The sequence below is a fragment of the Varanus komodoensis genome, unplaced genomic scaffold (assembly GCF_004798865.1).
Source record: "Varanus komodoensis strain SLA01 unplaced genomic scaffold, ASM479886v1 scaffold70, whole genome shotgun sequence".
Taxonomy (NCBI): Eukaryota; Metazoa; Chordata; class Lepidosauria; order Squamata; family Varanidae; genus Varanus; species Varanus komodoensis.
Genome location: NW_025336348.1, coordinates 2,117,540 through 2,134,651, shown reverse-complemented (window position 1 = coordinate 2,134,651; position 17,112 = coordinate 2,117,540). Strand labels below are relative to the sequence as shown.

The 17,112-nt window shown below is 44.4% G+C and overlaps 1 protein-coding gene across 3 annotated transcripts in view; it reads left to right on the top strand.

Moving 5' to 3' along the window:
* The first annotated feature begins 1,717 nt into the window (after positions 1-1,717).
* Positions 1,718-17,112, top strand: part of SLCO1B3 (solute carrier organic anion transporter family member 1B3) — a 40,931-nt gene continuing 25,536 nt past the window's right edge. The window contains exons 1-5 of one of the 3 annotated variants that reach the window (XM_044452201.1): positions 1,718-1,736; positions 2,659-2,783; positions 10,283-10,438; positions 14,424-14,565; positions 16,099-16,231. In XM_044452201.1, coding sequence (XP_044308136.1) covers positions 2,775-2,783; positions 10,283-10,438; positions 14,424-14,565; positions 16,099-16,231 — 440 coding nt within the window. In that variant the 5' untranslated portion in view covers positions 1,718-1,736; positions 2,659-2,774. Of the gene's footprint in view, positions 1,737-2,137; positions 2,326-2,419; positions 2,784-3,171; positions 3,254-10,282; positions 10,439-14,423; positions 14,566-16,098; positions 16,232-17,112 lie in introns of those variants that run through there. The other 2 variants (XM_044452202.1, XM_044452203.1) reach the window with 2 other exon arrangements.

The window sequence follows — 17,112 nt, the reverse complement described above, 5'->3', positions numbered from 1 at the left end:
ATACTGCACAATGCCAGAATTCTCATAGGCAAATTGCATGTTAGGAGTTGTAGTGAAGGCACGAAAAGGAGCTGGAGGGAGGAGGAAGAGAAGAGGTTGACTGCAAGGTGATGGAGTGACTTTTTGGTTCAGTTTTAGTGAAGGCACGGAATCAGGGATGACGGAGAAATCCACCATAGACTCAGTTAGAATTTCTGCAGGAATCTGACTTTTTCCAAGTTGCATGGATTTTTCACACTTGCAGGCTGGTTTTTAAAATTATTTTTTAAGTTTTCCATTACTCGGTAGAAATTTAGCAATAGAAAAGCACTAAAGCATGGAAATATGAGTGGTGTAGTGGATAATTTTGCACTGTGGGGATTTATTATGGCATTCCTCACAGCCTTGCCCCAAGGAAGGACCAACTTGCAGTCAGCCGAGCGACTCCGTAGCTTCCTCCCAGTTCATCTTCATTGGGAGGAGCTATGGCGAATCTCTTAACCAAACCAAGCAGCAAGGCTAGTTGCTCTGAATTGCCCATTCAAGACTTCACCACTCCGAAATACTTTGCATTGCAACAGGGAACGTGATGTCTTTGTTAGGAAGAGTCACTCCCCCACCCCTGCCAGCCCAGCGACTCCGAGGGCTGCAGATAAGGCCAGAGGGAAGAGAGGATGGTGGGCAGATGGCATCCGTGTGCCCGCTGTGCCAATGCTGTGTCATTGTGAATATTGGCTCTGCTACAGCACTAGATTCTGGGAATGCGAACGGGTCATTCTTTCCTTCTGCTCCTTCGGTGATTACATGCGTATCAACATGAGAGAGACTTCCTGGAAGCAAAGAGCTGGAAAACTGTGGAATCAGTACTCTGATGAAATTCAGTTGATGGCATTTGGAAAATGAGCTCTCCAGCCAGGGTGGACTTTCACTGCGCTTTCCAAAGCCCTCCTCCCCCTGCATCTTCCCCAACCCCCACAGGACTCCTAAAAAACCAACAGGTCACTGATCCCAGAGGCTGATCAGCTAATGTATGAGAAGCCACAGATAAAAATCAGAGTGAGGCCTTTGAACAGCAACAACCTAAACATTTCCTGGCCTTTAGCCTCTCCCTCTATATTTCACAGTTAAAAAGAGAGAAGGAGTTGTGTCCCTATGACACCAATTATGAATGAGTTCTCATTCATACATACGTACAATCTGACCAAGAGCTCTCTCTCTCTCTCTCTCTCTGGCACTAAGCAAAGAGCAATAGCTGCTCACAGAACAAATACCGTGCGTGTTCTTTTGGTTGGAGATGTACTGAAATCTGTACAGCTCCTATACATTCAGACCGGCAGTTCTAGATGTACCTTCATTGATTGTTGGCACGAGATAAAGTTACCAGGGTAGGATGGGGAGACCATGTGCCCTGGAGATGAGATGCCCACACATATTTAGCCATCAGAGATTTAAGCACAATCCTAAGCACCTGCAGACATAGGATTGTGTGTAGTTCTTCAGACATAGGATTGCGCATATACCAAAGATGGTATAAAAGCTCCTAGCCTTTCTCTGCAAGCCATACTGGGGGGAGAATGTTGGAATGTGGGATTTTTTTTCTCTGTCTATACATGCCTAGAATTGCATGCTTCATTTCTGGTTGGGTGAGTGGGATGGAATGAAATGGAAAGAATGCCCTGATGAGAAATATTTGATTTTTTTCTTTCTGCAGTTGTAAGCTAAGCAACCTCTTTTGATTTTCCTGGAATAACATGCAGGTGAGAGCAGAGTTACACTTCAGACTGTGCACTTGTTCGACTTTTCTCAGCTCAAAATGCAGCCTTTAGAGGGGAAATGCAGGCAGGGAATGTGTGTATGAAGCGGGGCACGTGTAAGGGGAAATGCAAGCAATTTGAATACAGCATTTTGTGTTAAAATGGATCTCAGAAAGTGGGACAGAATAGATTTATGACTGAACACATGCAAAATAGGCATGAACTGGGAACAGGCTGCTCTGTTGATCTCAGATTCAGAAGAATAAACAGACAGCATAATTGACCAAGGCCACTTGCCAGGAATTTGGGACGGCCCCTGACGAACCGGCACATTTGAAGCAAAGTCGTCCCCTTTCCCTCCTAATAATCTCATTCTTTCCCCTTTCTCTAGAAACACCATTTCTCCCTTCCCCACCACATTCGCAAGCAAAGCTACAGAACCCCCAGCACAGAATTCAATAAAACCCTCTTTTAAAAAGTCAGATTCTATTAGTACACCCAGCCACAAAATGGGGTTTTTTGTTTTTGCATGCCAAAAAATACAGCCCTCGGAGTTCTGGCAAATAATCTGTCAGTAGGATACTTCTCTAGAGTAAGCGATTTGTCTGTTCTAGAAACAAAAGGGCCAGTCCGCTCTCCTATGTATTTTTTCAGTGATTAGATGGCTACATCTTTTTATAGTCTGAGAGGAAATGAAGAACAAATCATAGGAAACAATGTTTTCTGTCTCCAAACAAACCACAGGGAGTTTTCAGAGCAAGGTCACAAATATGCCAGGATTAAACTCAGAACAATTCCTATCTAGGTTATTTTAATACCATAGAGAAGCACATGAGTTTCCTTCTCTGGTCTGAGTGGGGAAAAGAGAAGCATGGGGTTATACAAAAAGACCTAAATCGGATGTTTTTTCCTCCTATTTGCTTAGGAAGTTGGAGGAGTTAATGATTTTCTATGTGGACCTCAGAACCACCTAGTTTCAGGAGAAAATACTGCATACAGTTTTTTATCAAATGATGGCAAAGCTGCTGTAGAACTGGATCCATGATGCAGGTACGCTACCCTTTTCTTTCTATTGCTTTTAACAGAATAAAGTGATTGTTGGACAATGTGTACTAAAAGGTTCTTAGGGTAAAATCCTTTGAATGTTTTGGCAGAAATAGTCCCTTGGTTCCAGCATTCCCAATTCCACCCTTAATGGTACCTGTGGCTTAAGGATAAACGGATAGTTATTCTGTATGTTTCGATCTGCGGTCATGTGCCAACTTCTCCCTTGAAAGCCTGAAGTTGCACGTGTCTCATCCAAAGGAGCTTTGGTTGCCAACTTTTCCACCAGCCCCTGTAGCTCTGTCTTTCACAGCAGCTTCACTTGCAGAACTTGGGAACTGGTTTCTTGTTCAGGTCCATGATGTGAAGAAGATCATTTGCTAATTTCCTGCAGATCAATTTCCACCCCCACCCCCTGAAAGGCAGACCTACAGCAGGGGCTGACTGAAAGGCATCAGCTGGCAATCCAACAGAAGGTGATACGAAATGTTCCCCTCTGTGTTGGTTAATAAGCTGTGGCTGAGCAGCACGCAGAAAGAGGGCATTCAACACTCCTAGCTCTCACAGAAGGTGGAAAGCAGGTGTAGGTTGCCAAGCTTAGGTGAGACATCGAAACAGAGCAAGTCAGAAGGGGTCTCCCGGGCCATCTAGTCTGACCCCCGGCTCCAGCCGCTCATGACATGCCCATTTGTTCGTTTGCTTATTAGTTTTATACCCCACTTTTTTTCTTATGAACTCATTTGGCCACATTCTGCTTTACAGAGCTTTCAAAGATCTAGAAAGCTGTTGTCCTATGTATCTGGTCCCTCAAATCGTCTCTTGGTTTGGCTGGGAGCCAGACCTCTGTACTGTGCAGAGCAACTGTAAAGGCTTTGCAGGCATTCGATGGGTACACAGCGCATATAAGCGCAAGTTGCAACAAACTGTTGCACCGTGGAGCGCTCCATTCGCGGTTACAGTCAGGATAACAGCTAAGGTGTTCCAGTCCTCCCCCGCCCCCCGGTTTTTCTTTTTTTCCCCTCCAACTGCCAGACAGCATTGGAGGAGGGGACTCTTACAAGTGGTCCCAAACCATGAAATGCATTACCCAGAAAGACAGCAAAAGGAGAACCAGAAGAGGGCAGTGGGCTGCATGTGCTGATTTCTATGGATCAACGCAGCTTTAAGGGCATTGAGGGTAAATTCAGCAGAAATCCACCTTGCCAAAGTGTGGGAGGCTGGAACAGGAAGTCTGCCTGCTCCCTTGCTTAGTCTGCTATACAGTGTGAGGGTTAATGGTTAATTTCCTTTAAACTGGAATTGGGCTGGGCAAGCCTTCAAAGAATATTCTCAAATGGAGGGCTGCCCTATGTAAAGGAGTCAGCATTTATGGCATTTCCTTGGGTTCTTCTGGGCCCATCACCCACGTACCCACCCTAAGATACTTTTGTACTCCTGCTAACTCCAAATTTCTTCTGACCTTACTAGTGGCTGCATGATGCAGTTTTGCCCACATATATAATGACAGGCATTAGAAAGAGAGAAGAATGCTTTCAGGATATCTGAGATTCCTTTAAAAATACTTAGTCCTAGTGAAGTGCAAGACCTTATCAGACACTCAAGGCTAACCAAGTAAAGCTTTATCGAACTGAGGAACTTCTGTGCAATGTTTGTTTCTTACCTGAGAGCATAATGACCTACGTGTGCTATAAATGCGAGCGAGTAGCCCTGTGAGAAGAAAAGGTGAGAGCACTGGAACAGGGAGTGTCCCTCCGCGAGGTCATAAAAGAAGATGGAGGGTTTGTAGACTCTTGGAACTGCAACAGCTAAGAGGAGAACAGGAGCAAGAAGCACATCAACAAGCTGAGGCACAAGAAGAGAACTTTGAGGGAAAGAGAAAGATATTCTCTTATAGAATATAGAAGATGTTCTGCTCCAGCGGAAGTGGGGGGACTCCCAAACTGCTTTAAGTTCCTTGAGGAAGAGGCGAGTGAGAGACCCACTGTGAAGGAACTACATGACACACTGAGTAACTCTGAGAAAGAGGCACAAGGCCAATCGAGTAAAGAAAAAAGCACCAAAGATTGCAACAGCAAACGGAGAAGAGTGATAGTTGCTGGAGATTCTCTGTTGCACAAGATGGTAAAACACATAGGTTGGAATTGCCAGAAGCAAAGATCAATGATATAACCAGGGCTTTTTTTTTTTTTTTTTGTCATAGAACACACTGGAACAGTGTTCCGACACCGTTTTTTGACGGATTTTTCCAAGTGATTGTGAATCGCCCTGTTGGGCGTAGCAGATCGGTGGCAGAAATCATTAACATAGTGCCTGCGGGCTGCTTGTGTGTCAGCACAGATTGTCGGTGCTGATTGTGAGGGCGCTGCTCGGCTTGGGACGCTGCTCGGCTTGGGATCGGTTGTGTGGTCGCACGCTGAGTGCTTACTGCCGGCGGCGACCATTGTGTAAAAGTGTGACCCCAAGACATGAGTTCCGGCACGTTTTTTTTATTTATTTACAAAAAAGCACTGGATACGACTCACAGACTGCCAATGCTCATACAACCTGCCAATGGACAATCCACTAACACACATTTCTTTCTTCTCATTCATGTGGGAACCAGCAACACTTCCAGCAGGAGCTTTGAGGGAATTATGCCAGACTTCCTTAGGAAAGGAAATTTAGGGAAGAAAATTAAGAACATTAGGGCTCAGGTAGTTTTCTCCTCAATCCTTCCAGTTCATGGAAGAGGAAAAGACAGGAGGAAATACTCCATGTGAATTGCTGGTTACAATGGTGGTGCAGCCATGAGAGATTTGGGTTCTGGAACCACAACTAAGCTTCCAGGAAGACTCCGCTGGCAAGCAATGGATTGCACCTTACAAAGAAAGGAAAGGATGAACTTCACCACAGTGTGAAGAAGTTTATCAGGATGGCTTTAAACTGAATTCTACAGGTAAGGGAGACATACTGTACATCTGGGTGCAACATCAGTGGACGAAGGATTATATACTGCAACAGTGAAAGAAACTCTAGGTGGGTTTATCATTTGCCTCTCAAAAATGTAGGAAAGAAGCCAGGGAATAATTCGTGTGGCCTTAGGTGTCTATGCACCAATTCCCAAGGTATGAAACTAACAACATGAACTTGGACTCTTAGTATAAGAGGGCAAATATGACCTCATAGGCATAACAGAAACTCTGTGGGATGGCTGCCCTGAATGGAACTAAAAGATTGCAGGATACAACCTGTTCAAAACGGCTCGAAGTAACAGAAAAGGAGGCAGAGTTCACTTTAAGTTAAAGATACATATCTCTGCGAAGAAATACAGGAAGAAGAATCCAGTGATCGCATCTATCACTGGATTCTTAATCCAAGTGTATCTGGATTAATAATCCAAGTGTATCTGGATTAATATAAGCAGAAAAAAGAATAAAAGGAGCAACATAGTTGGATTATATTATCGTCCATCCAATCAAAAGGATAAAGATGAAATTTTTGGAAAAAAATAAATTGCCAATATTTCAAGGAGACATGATGTTGTCATTATGGGGGACTGATACCTCTTGGGAGTCAAACTCTGTCAAACACAGTCCCTCTAAGAGATTGCATAACTGATAACTTCCTCCAGCAGAAAGTCGAAGAAGGAACAAGGATTTACTCAAACTGATTCTAACCAACAGGGAAGACATACTGGACAAAGTAACAGCTATGGGAACTCTGGGGGACTGTGAGCTTGCCTTACTTGGATTCTCGGTAATAAAGGTAGCTAAAACTAAGTGTACCCAAACATGTACCCTGGATTTCAAAAAGTGAGCTTTAACAAATTCAGGGTGATGATCCACAAAATCCCATGGCAAGCCAATCTAAAGGGGGAAAGAGCCCAAGATGGGTGGCATGCCTTAAAAAAGAAATGCTTAAAACAGAACTACAAACAATTCCAACATGGAAAGAGAGTAGTAGACAATAGAGGAAGTCCATGCGGCTTCACAAACAGCTAAGATAAAATCTGAAAACAAAAAGAACATGTATAAGAGGTGGAAGGAAGGCCAGGCTACAAAGGAAGAATATAAGTATCAAGAAACTGCAGGGATGACATCAGGAAGGCCAAAGCGATGAATGAACTGAGGGTAGTGAGGGGATTTAAAAACAACATTAAAGTCCTCTTTGAATATGTCCAAAGCAAAAGGCAGATGAAAGAGAAGAATGTTCAGCCACTCACTGTGGACAGAGCGATGATAATGGAGAACAAAGAAAAGGCAGAAGTGCTCAGATCCTACTTTGGCCCAGTCTTTTCCCAAAAGAAGAATTACAACCTCCCTGATGAAGATGTAGTACAAACTGAAGGGGCAGGAGGGCACCCCAAGTTTGACAGGCCAATGGTCAAGGATCTTTTAACTGGGCTAAATGAGCTCAGATCTCCAGGGCCTGATGAACTTCATCCGTCTTAAAAGTGCTAGCAGAAGAACTCTCAGAACCACTATGTATAATCTTTGAGAATTCATGGAAGACAGGAAAAGCGCCAGATGACTGGAGAAGGGTGAATGTCCCCATCTACAAGAAAGGGAAAAACAGATGAACTTGGGAACTATAGACTGGTTAGTCTGACATCAATCCAAGGAAAAATTCTAGAGCAAATTATAAAACAATCTGCAAACACTTTGAAGATAATGTGATAATCACTAGAAGCCAGCTTGGATTCTCAATACCAAATCATTTCAGACAAATCTAATTTCACTTTTTTTTAAACTGGATATCCTCCCGAATAGACTATGGGAATGTTGTGGACAAAATCCAGTCATCTTTGACAAAGTGCCCCACGATATCCTGATTATAAAACTAGCAAAAAGCAGGCTAGATAGTGCAAGCATTAGGTGGATCCACAATTGGCCGCTACAATTGACAATCCACAATTGTCTGACTCAAAGAGCATCCACCAGTGGCACATTCTCAAACTGGGGAGAGGTGACGAGGTGCCACAGGGTTCTGTCCTGGGACAGGTGCTCTTCAATATTTTTATTAATGATTTAGATGAGGAAATACAAGGAAAGATCATTAACTGCTGCAGCTGACACAAAGCAATTCCTGCACAGACAGCATAGCCTCTATTTGGATGGCTCAGTCATACTGCAGAAGGCTGACGGGCACTCTGTACCGTGAATGGTCATGTGAGATATTCTTCCAAGAAGGTGTAGTTTGCATTGAGTTAGGATGGCTCCTGGGTGTTTGGTACTACAGGACTGGGCAGATAGTACTTCTCTGAAAGCTGGATGTTCAAGGGAAATTACCCAAAGAAGGAAGAATGAGATAGGAGGAGTACAGTTTCAGGTTCTAGAGGGAAGGCCAGGGGAAAATTCTGCAAAAGATTTGAATATGTTTATTGGGTATATTCAGATAAAATGGGACAGCAACAACCTGATGAAATTTAAGAGCATTTTATGGGGAAAATTCTCTCCTTGTAAAGAGTCTAAGGGTACAATCCCAGGTGGTCACCCATGACCTTCCAAGCCCAGTAGGTTCCACGCATCCAATCAAGTGCAGGATGAGTTCTGAGGTGAGGATTGCCTTGTACTCCCCTTTAGCAGGCCAGTGTTAAAAGTCTCAGTATCTTCCTCCTCATAACAAGGAGCTAGATCTTGCCCAAAATGCTGGTGCCTGAACCCTCTCCTCTCTGCTGGCCCAGAGTCACGTGTAAGGGAGATGGTCTTCCATCATCAGGTCCCCAGTCAGCTTGGAAAGACCTGCACCAGTTGAGAGAGCAGAGGGGTCTCCTTGAACGAGAGCATCGTCACTCTGTCCTCAAAAGGCTCTGCCAGGATTGCAGTGAGGACTCCAGCTTTTCCCATGGCTGGCCAGATATTGCCTACCAGTCCCAGACTGCCACCCTAAAATGTGGGGTGGGGGGAAAGGAAAGATCTTTCCCTTCCCTTCCCTTTGGACTGTGCCAGCCATGATGAATGTGGTATATTCATTGTTAGTAGGTATAATTGTTGTAGGTCATTTTTAGGGGTGGAACATTCTGAAGGTATCGTATAGGAAGGGAAGACAGACAGACAGTATAAAACAAATGTCATAAAATTCAGTAAGTAAATTTTCAGGGTACAGACAGTGTTGTGTGGTGGTTAGACTGCTGAACTGGGACTTGAGATGTGGAAGGGGGGAAAAACTTTCTCAAATACCAAGAAATCTCATGGGCCAATGTTGTTTGATGCAACTCAAGGTGGTAATTGAGGACAGGAAGTCTATTTATTTGTTTATTTATTTAAAAGTTTTTCTAACCCATCCACCACTGGCGTCTCGGGACAGCTTACAACAGAAGAACAAATAAACAAGCACAGCATCCAGCAACTCAAGATAATAAAATGCCAGTTAAAACCAACTAGACATTAAAATAATGGGAAAATAAAAAGTTTTCTCCTGATGCCAAATAGAATAAAGCATCAGCACCAGGTGAACCTCTCTGGGGGGCGTTTTCCATAGTTGGGGTACCACTGCAGAGAAGGTCCTTCTCTGGATAGCCGCTCTCCTGATCTCCTTCAAGGAGGACTCCCGGAACAGGCCTCTGTCTCAGATCTGAAGGGGTGGGAAGGCACATAGGGAAGAAGGCACTCCTTCAGGTGCCCTGGACCCAAGCCATTTAGGACTTCGTAGGTTACCACCAGCAAGTTAAATTGGGCCCAGACTTCAATTGGTAGCCTGTGTAACTGATAAAGGACCGGTGTTATATGTGCATACCGGCCAGTCCCCGTTAACATCCTGGCAGCTCTATTCTGAACCAACTAAAGCATCTGGGCCGTCTTCAAGGGCAGCCCCACATGGAGCACACTGCAGTAATCCAGTTAGGAAGTGGCCAGAGCATGGGTCACCGTTGGTAGGCATTGATCATCCAGGTAAGGGCGCAGCTGGTGGATCAGTCTAAGCTGAAGGATAGCGCTCCTCGCCACTGCTGCCACCCGTCTAGGCATCCTTCTCATGTCAGAGCTGAGATGGTCTGACTGGGGAGCAGGCTGTGAGGCAAGGCTTTATATACAGCCTGGTAGATTGTGATTGGTTCTTGGAGTCAGCTGATTGAGAGATAATTGGACATACTCAGGTAGCTATAAAAGTTCTAAATAAGCAAATAGCTGTCACTGCATTGATGCTGAGAACACAACAATTGGTCTGCCCGGCTTAACAGTGGAAGACTTAGCAAAGGCCTTCTCTTTTAAGCCTTCCTCTGGCAGTCAGGCTGAGGTGCTTTCCACAGGAAGGTGGGCACCTCAACCCAAATGCCAGGGTTGGCCTGAGGCCTCCTCTCCCAGTGCTTTACTGGAGTCAAGGCAGCTCCTAACCAGTTATTGCATGGTCAACGTCATTGCAGCAAAGATTCTCAGGACTGGATTGCACTAAATGATTTATGGTTGAATTATTTGATGGTCCCTTCACCCACCTCCCCATCCCAAGAAATGAGTAGTGAAATGGTTGAAAAGAATAATAATGACTGTCTTCTGAGTCAATAACTTGAAGGCTTCCTTTGTGGGAAACAGGGAAATCCTTCAAGACAAGAAATCATGATGCCGGTGGACTTGGAGAACTTGAATGGCTCCATCAAAGAAGCAAAACCTGACACCACATCTTTGGAGGATGACATGGATCGGCAACAAGCAGCCAAGAGAAAACCGACACGCCACAGAGGGCTCAAGGTTGAGTGGACACCCAATTATTACAGTGGCTTAAAAGCACATTCTATATGTTTTGGCTTTATGATACTAATTCCTTTATTTTTAGGTGCCTTCCAGTCCATTTGGCAGTGCTTGTCATCAAACAGGGTGTCCAACATTTGTGCTTGCCCCTGCCTCCTTAAGAAATAATTCCGATATTTCCAAACAATACTTTATTTGTGACTGCCAGCCCTGCTCCCAGTCAAAACTACGGTTTTCTTACTCTTCTGCTGTGCTTACCTCCTTCCATCTCCCCACTGAAAGCTTCTGAGAACTTCTTTTATTCTGTCTGATATTGGGTACAAGACCAGAATGACTGAGATTCAGACTTTCCTAGTTTATTTATTTATTTAAAATTGTTGTATACCATCTGACTACTACTGTCTCAGGATGGTCTTACAATAAAAACATAATAAAAATGAAGCATAGCATCCAATAATAAAACCATACATTAAAACCTAATAAACTTTTAAAATAATGGGTAAATATTTATTTATTTATTAGAACATTTCTATGCCGCCCCTTGCTGAAGCCTCAGGGCGGCTTACAACACAATAAAATACAATAAAATACAAAAATAACAATATAAAATTAAAATTAACAATATAAAATAAATAAAAGATATAAAAGATATAAAAGAAGTTATAAAAGAAGTCGCCCTGGCTAGATAAATAGAGAAGTTTTAGCTTGGAGCCGAAAAGAATACAAAGTCGGTGCCAGGCAAACATCTCTGAGGAGCGTATTCCATAATTGGGGTGCCACCGCCAAGAAGTCCCTTCTCTGGGTAGCCCCCCCTCCTAATCTCCTTCAGGAAAGGCTCCCGAAGAAGGACCTCCACACCAGATCTTCAGGGCAGGAATGCACACAGGGAAGGAGATGCTCCTTCAGGTACCCAGGACCCAAGCCATTTAGGGCTTTATAGGTCATCACCAGCTCCTTAAATTGGGCTCGGACTCCAATTGGTAGCCAGTGTAGATGGTAAAGGACCAACGCTATATGTGCTTACCTGCCGGTGCCTGTTAATATCCTGGCAGCTCTATTCTGAACCAATTGAAGCATCCGGACTGTCTTCAAGGGCAGCCCCACATAGAGCACATTACAATAGTCCATTTGGGAAGTGTCCAGAGCATGGGTCACCATTGCTCGGCATTGCTCATCCAGGTAAAGATGCAGATGATGGATCAACGTTTGCTGAAGGAAAGCTCTCTTCACCACTGCTGCTACCTGAGGCTCCAGGGACAGCTCCGGGTCGAAGAGCACTCCCAAACTGCTCACCCTGTTGTTATATAATATTAAGTACATTATTTATATACCATTCTACAATAAGAAGTTCACACAATAAAGCAGGTTAAAAACAGACACAATAATAAAAATCTAAGATGTCTAAAATGCCCAGGAGAAGAGGAACGTTTTTGTTTAATGCAAAATGGTGGCTGTGTGGGAACCAGCTGAGATTGCACAGAGAGGGCATTCCATAGCTGGAGTGCCACAACTGGGAAACATCACCTCCTCAACCTATTCAGTGGGAACACACCGAGAAAGACTTTAAAGATGACCTGAGTCTCTGAGCAGGCACACATGGGAAGAGGCATTCTTGAGATACACTGGCCCCAAGTATTAAGGATTTCAGAGGTCAACAGGGACACCATGTAGATCAGTCCTACAAACCGACCAGAAGGTGCTGCTGCTGATGGAGCACTGGCGTCGTATAAGCATTTGTACTAGTCTCAGTCAGTCACTTAGCAGCTCTGCTTTGGACTTATTGCAATTCACATGTTCCCCTGCTGAGCCCAGGTAATAGCACTCCTCACGCAAGTGAGAATCATTGCATGAGAACCAATTGGAATCATCGGGTGTCAGGTCTGTGCTTCTTACCCAAGCCAGTTTCCATGACTGGCCTCAGGCAGCTGCCCCCCGGTGGTGCTTGGGACACATTTCCCTGGTGCTTTTGTGTGTGCCAGGCAGCTTGGTCCAGGAGGTGCCATTTTGATTTCCCACAATGCCCCCAAGAGAGGACTGCTCCCAGGCACTGTTGAAAATACTACTGTTGGGGGCTGCTTGGCATTCATCAGAGCACTGCAGCCGCTCATAGCTGGCAAGGCTGAGAGATCAAGAAAGGTCCAGCCAGAGGCACTGGGGGAAGACCCTGAAACCTGTGGCTAGTCCTGAGGTTAACAACTGGCTTCCGCCAACATAGTAATGAATACTTGAAGGATGAGTGTGGGTGGTCACTGAACTATTGCTTGTTGAAACATGGCGCTTGTGTTGTCTGAATAAAGCTGTGATAAACACAAATACACAATGAACAACCCAATAACAACCCATAGTTTCTCTTGATGAGTTCTTCATGGTTTAACAAGCCATGGCTTCTTGGCACAGCTGGGTTCAGACTATACAACCTTCCACATTTCAACAACAGACCCATAGTCAGTGCCTGAGTGCTTTTCCTTACAAGACGAATATAAGATGTGGGATGTAAAAGTAATAAGTAAATGAACTGGAATGAGAAGCAACCACTGAGATGACCACATTTGCTGACAGCCCTGTTGAGTGCTGAGAACAAAAAGTGACTGCGAAGACTCTTAATATTTGGGAAATGGGATGGACATCAGATTGTCTAGTAAAGTTCATTGTGTCTTTCACTGCTTTCTGGAGGAACAACAGCTTTGGAGCCAAGGTATCTGCTTGAGACCTGCCCACCTCTGTCACATCATACACCTCTTGAAATATTTGCAAGAAGGCTTGTCCTGTAAGATTTTCCAGTCCTGATAGGGAGCTCAGCCCTTTTGCCTGAGCAAACTAAAATCTGACCTTTTGATTGCAAACTGCTGCTACTTTTCCAGAGGGTACTGAATAGTATCACAAAGTTCAGATCTCAATTGATTTTGTTTACTCATCTGTACTCATGTTATGCAAGTGATATTATGCCATTAATCTATTTGCTTTGGGATCACCTCAAAAAACAAGAAGTCTGTGTTGACAAAACTGGATAATATTTAAGCAATTGTCAGCCAGTGTTCCATTAATATACGCAAATATGAATTGCAGAATCCAGGGTAGAGGAGTTCTCAATTCCACTTCAACTTTTGTTTTGTAAAAGGATGTTTGTGCCGACTGATAAATTACAACACAGGTGTGTTGTGATGCTTAGTGAAATAGGGACTTCGTAGTGTTCCTGCATAGTTAAAGTGGATGAGAAATGAGGCCTTTCTGTATCAATGGCCAGTTGCAGAACTCTGTCTTTGGGAACACCATGGAATAACCAAAAAAGCTAACCAAGGATAGGGCTGAGCAGATGAAAAGGCACAGCTGCTTGGTGAAAAACATTTTGATTTGTAATGTTTTGCAGGGCTAAGTGAGTAGGAAAGAGAGAAAGTTTGGTTTGTTTTTTATAAGAATGTGCCAGCATTCAGAAATTCTTTCAGAAAGAATTCAGAAAAAAGGGTTTTTTAATTGAATTTAAAGAAGGTAAAATTGAAACATCCCAGCTGACCCAGGACTTTGAATACTTGGATCTTAAAACTCTGGGCTTGAATTCCTGATTCAAGGTTGGTGCTGCCGTGGAGCTTTTCTACACAAGGCACGTATTGTGCATTTATCATTTCTTATTATCTTTATCATTTCTTATTACACAAGTGTCCAGTTCTGCTTCTGTTTTTAGACAGTGCTTTTATAAGGGATTATAGGGCAGCTAAAGTTGATTACCTTTTGAAAAAGTAAACAGAAGCTGATTCTCCCACTTGTATAATTGTGTTATTCCACAGTAGCAGCGTTCCACCTATGTGGGAAAGTAGGAAAGTTCTTTGTGTAGACTTCAGACCTCAGTTCTCCAATGAAACTGCAAGTACATGCAGTGGAATAAGCCTCATGAAGAAAAACTTTGAGAGTTGCCACCTATTTTTTCCTGAGATATCCCACCATGAACTTGTCCTTACTGATGTCTTTCTCCTCTTCCATCTCTTGTTAGGTCTTCATTGCTGCTCTGTCATTTACCTACTTCAGTAAAGTGTTTTCTGGCTCCATAATGAAAAGTTGCTTCACACAGTTGGAAAGGAGATTTGGCATTTCCTCCTCTACCGCTGGAATCATGGATGGCGGCTTTGAATTGGGTAATTGGGAACTTACTGGGGTGGTGGGAAAGCTAGACTTCAGGGGAAATACACTTGCAGTTAATTGTCCCTCCCTCCTGCCCTTCTGGTGACACTGCACAGACAGCCTTGGTGGGAAGAGCACATCACGAAACCACATAGATTCTCCCAATGGTTGTTCAAGCTTTTCAAGATCTCTTCTTCATGCCCAGCTGTTCAAGAAGATGCTCATTCTTAGAACATCAACCAGGATCTACTCACAGATCTATGATTTGCAGTAACTTGGCAACAGTTTAATTACAGATTCCAAAGCTGAAATTAAAAAAGTAAAAATCACTGGCATGGCTGGCCTTGTGCAAATCTCTTGGTCCTACAGTTCCTCACTCAGTAGGCTGAGCCTCTCCAGGATCCTCTTCATTGTGGGATGACTTCTGGTGCTCGTGCCTCTCTAAGGAAGCAAGCTGACCCTGGAAGCATTTGAAGAGCTCTTGTTGCACAGCTGGCAACCCTCCACAGCTGCCATTCCTGGAAGCCAAACTTCTCCCTGGCATGCTTCCACCTGTGGGAGTGGTGGCCATGGAAGAATGGTGCTGCTTGCACACCACATGGGCTCAATTTCTGGTGGGAACCCTATGAACCCATATCCTATATACACTCACCTGGAGAAATGCCCCATTGAAGACAGTGAGGTTCATGTCTGAGCAGACCCGCACTGGTGCGAGGGTCTGGGATGTAAGCAGCCAGAGATGGGATGAGAGCAATAGAGGCACCAGAACCAGGGTAACAGAACCTCAGGGAAGACAGACTCCAAAAGCAGGGTTTCAGAGCAGGTCCAGATCATAATCAAGGTACAGGCTGAGATCAGGAGCCAGAAGAATGCATGAGGGCAGAACAAGGATGAGGTCTGGAACAAGCCCAGGGTCAAGAACCAGGAGGACAGAGGTGCAGGTACCTTGAATAAGATAACAGGGTGGGAGATGCAGCATGGCAGGAGACAGGACACAGCAGGAACCAGATGCAGCAAGGATGAGGCAAGATGCAGGAGATGAATCACAGCTCACAGGAAGCCCTGCATCACTGAGGCAACACAGCAAGGCAGGATATAGGGCAGGCAAGGGGCAGGCACAACAGAAAGGCAACATGGCAGGGAGCAGGGATTGTCAGGCCAGGCAAACCTGTGTTGCTGAGGCCAGCTCTGAACAGAAGAGCTGCTTTTATATAGCTCTTCCTCCACAGCTCCCAGCTGGTGCTCATCAGTAGAATGAGAGATCCAGCAGATCTTGGGACCCAATCCTGCAAATGCAGTGGCAGTTGTTCTGGTTCTGGCCACCAGAGCAGCCCAGATCTTGACACCTGGATGGCACCACAAGGTTTTTGTATTGGTGAAACCTGCTGGCTAATCATTTGAAGAGGGATGTAGGCCACCCAAAAAGCACTATTTCCCCAGCTGTCAACTGCCAGGACACTTGGAGACCTAAGGGACTAGTGAGGATCGATGCTGCATTACTGATCCCTAAATATCCCTCTTTGGTCATGGTCTACTTTATTTTCCAGGCAACTTACTGGTGATTGCGTTTGTGAGTTACTTCGGGGCAAAACTTCATCGGCCAAGGATAATTGGCCTGGGTTGTTTTATCATGTCTCTCGGGAGCTTTTTAACAGCAATGCCTCATTTCTTCATGGGATAGTAAGTATGTGTTGCATCTAGTTTCTTAGCACTTGTTGAGATGGACAAAAAACATATACAATTCATACCTCTGACAAAACACCGTACAGCAGATTGCTTCTGTTTAGCTTTCTAGTTACTCCATCCCACCCACCTCAGTCTTCCATTCCCTCCTCCTCAAAATAAATAAATGAATAAATAAAATTAAAAGAAATCCATGTCCAGGTGGCATGTTCAAGCTAGCTGGGGTTGATATGGGAAGAAGTTTACTCCTGAAGATATTTTTGGACCTTGGCAAACCCCAGGATTCTCTCAAGCTTGCAGGTAAATGATGCTTAATTATCTTATGCATAAATTTGGCTACATAGGCAGGGCCAGCGTCAAGGGTGTGCCCTTTTTATTTGGCAAGCCTTCTAGAATTTTGTTTGGAAAGAATTTCTATCCCCCATCTTCGATTTATTGTTGACTCTTCTAGCTGCTCCACTAATTCTTGCCTGCTTCATGCTGTGTTGTACCATTAAAAAACAAAAAAGCAAATTCCAGAAGCTGCAGTGAGATACGCAAATGATTAAAATGTTACCTAACCCTCCCCAGCTTAGCCCAATGCTGGATGCCAGCCTCAATTTCGAAAAGGCAGTCAGCACTTTTGAAAGGTATGCTGGCAAGCCTCAGAGGATCACCTTTGCCCAGCAGCCAGCAAGAACTTTTATGTGAAGGGGAGCCCATGACATTTTGCTGCCTGAGCTGAAGGGAAAGATGAAGGGCCGCCCCCACTCCACTGGGAATGGCAGATCAAGTGTACCACAGTGCACACAAAGGGCTGCAAACTACTCCCTCCCTCCCTCCCTCCCTCCCTCCTTCCTTCCTTCCTTCCTTCCTTCCTTCCTTCCTTCCTTCCTTCC